Source organism: Fulmarus glacialis, unplaced genomic scaffold (genome assembly GCF_000690835.1).
Source record: "Fulmarus glacialis isolate BGI_N327 unplaced genomic scaffold, ASM69083v1 scaffold27414, whole genome shotgun sequence".
Classification (NCBI taxonomy): Eukaryota; Metazoa; Chordata; class Aves; order Procellariiformes; family Procellariidae; genus Fulmarus; species Fulmarus glacialis.
Genome location: NW_009209109.1, coordinates 15,745 through 21,179, shown reverse-complemented (window position 1 = coordinate 21,179; position 5,435 = coordinate 15,745). Strand labels below are relative to the sequence as shown.

The 5,435-nt window shown below is 36.6% G+C and overlaps 1 protein-coding gene across 1 annotated transcript in view; it reads right to left on the bottom strand.

Moving 5' to 3' along the window:
- Positions 1–1,988: 1,988 nt before the first annotated feature.
- The window catches only part of LOC104076035 (protocadherin-15-like), a gene marked incomplete at both ends in the record, with an annotated part of 4,661 nt that continues 1,214 nt past the window's right edge, over positions 1,989–5,435 (bottom strand). The window contains one exon of the mRNA XM_009576733.1: positions 1,989–2,144. Coding sequence (XP_009575028.1) covers positions 1,989–2,144 — 156 coding nt within the window. The remainder of the gene's footprint in view (positions 2,145–5,435) is intronic.

Sequence of the window (5,435 nt, the reverse complement as noted above, 5' to 3'; positions counted from 1 at the left end):
CTGTAGTTAAATTCACTAGAGGCAGCGCCAATTACTAGCAGAAAAAACTATCATTAAAAAATGTAATCAGTCACTAAAACCTTTGAGAAAGTCTGAGATGCTTTGTGAACTTTTTTTTGGTTAGTTAATGAGAGCATTAACGCACCGGGTACTGCTGAAGGGCACAGTGGTGCCATGTCAGAAGCTATAAGCATAACAGTGATAAAATGAAACAAAGATGCTAATTAAATCAGGACTGCAACCGGTGGAAAGAACACCACTGCATTTTGCCCAATAGTAATGCAAATAAATGATTGCATATACTTGCAACATTGCTAAATTTCTTAATATAAATAATTTTAAATGGTGGATTTTTCACGCTGTCTTTTGGACTTCTTTCTAATTATGGAAAATCCTTGCTTCCTTAGTATTACAGCACTGACATACTACCTGCCTTCAGTTTTACTGCGAAAATTATGCAGGTCTTGAAGTGATCTGGGACCTGCATCACAGCCCGTACAGGCACTTCAGACTAACGTTTATGTTGCCTTTACTCAAGACCAGAAGCACTTCTGCAACAACATAGAAATTACAATTACCATGTAAAGGCCAACTTGAAAACAATTTAAAAGCATAAGGAGGACTTTACTGGTACTCATACAGATGGTATTTTGTGACCTCCGAATTCTGGTGGTAAGGAACATCGGTTAAAGGGATTGCCGAAAATTTGTCTGCAGGGAAACAATCTCCATTTAAAAGGTGTCACCATCAGGAGACCACCAAGTTTGAAAAATGCGTAAATCCTTACCTCAGCTTCAGCTCTCTACTAAAAAATAACATGGGGTTAGGTTTTTTCCCCCCTTCCATACTTTTGACTTAACTAGGCCTAAACTCATCAACCAACTCTCCCACTCCTCTCCTGGAGCCTATGAGATCTCCTGCACATCACTTGGCTGCACGCTTGGTGACTTAAGAGCAATGTAGTGATCGTAACAGAATACGCAGACACACTGAAAAGCTGAATCTCCCAAACACACGAAACTACAGAATTTTTTTTGAAACAGCAAATCAATTCTACTAAAAATCAAGCAACATGAAAGCAGTCACGCTCCTTTGCAAAACAAAACCCACCCAACAGGGACACAATGCACACTGCATATTTAACAGCTTTATTTTCTTAAACGTAACTGTAATTCTTCACATCTTTACCCGCAGAAGACTGACCCGTCTTTCCATTCTCCTCTTAGTGTCAATCTGGACATTTCCACTGCTGCATGTAAGCTCCCACTTCTACTTCTTAGTAACTAAAGCCCCAGAATACTAACTTACTGAAAACACAAATCCTTTGTACTGGTTATTAAGCAGATTATTCAATCCCTAATAGAATAAAAAAACTTGACTGTGAAGTGAAATCAAGTTGTAGTAGCTCAAGAAAGAAATAAAATTTTTCCTTCAAATAATACTGAGAAGTCCAACCCACAGCTCTCTATTCCATAAAAAGATAAAGCAAAATAATTCCATTCACAGACACCATTTCAAAAAGAGAAACAGCAATAAACCAAAACTGCACTTTGCCAAGCTTCAATATTGTTATAAAACCTTTTGAACTATTTGCTTTATGTTTGTTCTTCATAAATATATTTGGTTTACTTCCAGGTTTGTTGATACAACTGTATAATGCAGTAAAACATTTTGTAAATTTAACAGAAATCAATGCTTCACTCATTGAGACGTGGCTTTAGGTTCTGGTGTCTTCTGCAACATTACAAATATCCTGATGAAAAGTGTGCTTGTCTTCGTATTCATTCAGAAAAAGGAAGAACAGCTTACATGCTAAAAACTGAAGTATACTGTCTGTGCTGGGCTTTTCCAAAGCGACACAAATGGAAGGGTTTTTAAAACAACTGAAATTACTGGGTTTTCAAACGAGAAGTGGAAGAACTGAAAGCTGGCATTTAGCAACGACACCACACGAAAGAGAAGGGGGAGAACAGGTAAGCGATTCTGACCTCATTGACCGCCACGTGGTATCGCTGCTGCTGGAACCGAGGCGAGTTATCGTTCCTGTCTCTCACCACAATCCGTACTTCGTGGTTGATGATGGTGCCAACCTTTTTGTTAACACACTGGACTTGCACCACAATGGACTGAATGGACATTGGCGGCTGTAAGTGAAGATACATTTTTATAATACGTAGTCAAAATCGGAACCAACAGTTAAATTTTCCACCGATGTTAATACTGCTCAGGTTCACTGATAGCCCATCAGCCCGTCTGTGTTATGTTTAATGCTCTATGTCTGGACTGAAACGCTTCTCAGAGTACCCTGACTACAACTCATGCTGGCAGTATTTTAAGTAGACCTACGTGTCTCAAAGCTGTATTTTGCAGACTGAGCTTTGCCAGCTGTATGTGCTAACAGAGAAATAAAAATCCCCAGCACGATTAGCCCTTCACACTTCTCTTGAGAAGAAAAAAAAAAAAGCACATCTCTTGAACATCATCTGATTATGCTGTATTTTGCAGACTGAGCTTTGCCAGCTGTATGTGCTAACAGAGAAATAAAAATCCCCAGCACGATTAGCCCTTCACACTTCTCTTGAGAAGGAAAAAAAAAAACACATCTCTTGAACATCTTCTGATTATTGAAAGATACCTAGAAAATGTCACACATTTTAACCTTTGGTTTATTAATATTGGAATTGAAAGGTTAAGTCAGAAATAAATTCAATATGCTACCACTTACATTTACCAAGTAATTTAGAAACAACTTGGTCACCTTTAAGTGTAGACAATCCAAAGTCCTGTCGTTTTTACTCCTGCGAACATCATAATATTCAAATATAAATGACTCCCAAACTTGATGAGTGGGTAAAGAAATTTAAGCTGGAAAGGCTATTACTACTTACCTGAGTTAATAAACCAATTCTAAGAAGAATAAAGGAAAAGGCACCTTTGGTTGAAATGGAAATTCAGAAAGACTGCTATGGAAATACAGCATTCCAGCGTGACTTCTATTCACAACGTTCCCACCATGGCAAGTGCCAACTTACATGTCTGAAGCAAGAGTCTGGCATGTAAAATACTGACAGCAAGTCCGTTTTGACTTTGTATCTAACACTCAGCAGAGAGCAAACAAGCATAGGAAGGGACAAAATGAAAAAATTCTCTATTTATGAACCTCAAAGTCTTCAAGAGAATAAACAACTCAAAAACGTAATTTAAAGATGCCTATGCCATACTATTCTGTACAGTGAATGCAAACAGGTTTTTGTACTGAGATTCTGAGACTTACAATTATACCATAATTATATATCTACATAATTATGTTTCACTCATTCTAAATGCTACAATTTGTTTGGTTGATTGATTTTTTCCAATTTCACTATAATGGATTTTAGAACCATAAGGCTTTCCTTACCCTTCAGACTTTGGCACTAATCAGTTTTTAAAGAGTCAGCAGATTTGGGGAAAGAAGGGGGCTTTTATGGTGGTGTTGAGATCTTACACGAAATATCTATTCTTCCCTATACGTTTCACCCTCAACTTTCTCTGCAATGAAGTACAGCATGAGCTTTTAACTAAAAGTCCAGTCTCTCTGCTGTAAAACTCTGCAGCCAGCTGTGATGTGGTTCTACTTTTATCAATGGAACTTCTAACACAGGTAGGAACATACCAAATATCATCTGTAACTTAAATTAAGCCTCTAACATTATAGTCTCCTTTTATTTTCCAATTCTTTGCAAAAGCTCCAAGAATTTTTAGGCCACTTTTAATAAACTTCAAATGATACTGAGTTTATCTAGATTTATTAGCAATGCCCAAGAAAAACATAATTAGTTGTAATGATAGATACGTAAATACACGATGTTCTGGATTTGGTCTTTTTCACAAGAACATGGAAAAAAAATAGTTTGTCGCCTCCGGTAAAATATGACAGAGTACAGGACCAATATTACTTTCACATACGTACAATTTCTGCTGGGTCAGTGCTTAGATTTAAAATCAGGTCTTTAAACAAACACTCATCAATCTAGGCACTTACAGACAATAAACGTAAATACATAATGGCACAATGTAACAAACTGTTTATGATACTGGGGACAAATTATCCCAACACCTTTTAGCAGTTCCTTTCACCTTCAGTTCTGATTTATCGCTATTCATCCTTTCTAAGTACCTAAAGTTTTGGAAGAAAAGTCTGGAATTTTCTTTTTATCTGATTTTGTTTGGAAAACATACTGTCATTCTCAGTAAAATCAATCAATGAAATCTAATAAGATTTTCTTTCAAGCAAAGTAATAAAAAAAGAAGAGGATCAGGCTAACTGAATCAGCAGGGAGTTGACAAGCAGGCACATCGGAGAGAAAAATGGAAAGAGTATCCAAATATATTGAATGCAATCTTATATGCACCATTTGTGAATCTGAGAGTACAATTTCTGCTCTGTAATAAAAAATTGAATTTTAAAGTTCAACTTAATAAACCCCCAAATTTTATTGGTACTACTAAGTTTCACATGGTTTTAACTTGAAAGATGAGAAAAATAATTTACTTTTTCTGTTAACAAAAAAAAAAAAAGGAACCGCACACACTCTTGAATGATTTTGCATTTTAGGGGTTATTATAGCTCTGGTTCTGAAGGCTGGAAACAGCCTTTAGGTAAGAGCCGTATTAATCAAGTCCGTGACATAAATTTCACATTTTTACTCCGTCAGTGGGGTTTTTGTGGGTTGCTTTCATTTTCTTTGGCTTGTGACTTACAGCAATTAATTGAGACCACAGAAGACAGCTACAGTGGGGCTCACATCCAAAATCTCAATTATCTTAAATCTCAGATTTTCTTTTCATATCGCAGTAAACTTAAACAAATACAAACAAGTAATTTTACTCAGCGCTACAGTACTAGGGACAAGAATTGTTACAGTTCATAGTAAAAAAATGAGGAAATAACCCCTTAAATACCAATGTAAAACCACCAATATTACCTACATATAATTAAGAAAATGTACACCCTCCACTTGTTTCCTTGCAACTTGCGTCTACTTCTTGCGAAGAACATCACTGTAAAGTGTCTGTATATATTCATAATGATGTAAAGTATTTGTGAGTTTAGTTAGACTGTTACTAATACTAGAAATCAAATCATTTGACAAGGTTGTCTTGGTAAAGCATCTAGTTAGATTCAGGTAGAGCAGCTCAGATGAACGATCCTGTCCAGAGAAAAGTGTCACTAGAAGACGCATTGAAAACAGCATTAGCACTGATCTAATAGGAACTAATTTTGTTTCCTAATACCATATGGATATGCAGACTTGCATGGGGTGAAGAACTGACCCTACACTTCCTAGAGTGGTTCTTAAGTCTCACCTCCTGTTAGGGGCTCTTGCTTTTTGCTCTGACTTAAAATAAAACTGCAAAGCCAAACATGTTCTCCTCAAAGGCAGCCAGCTGTT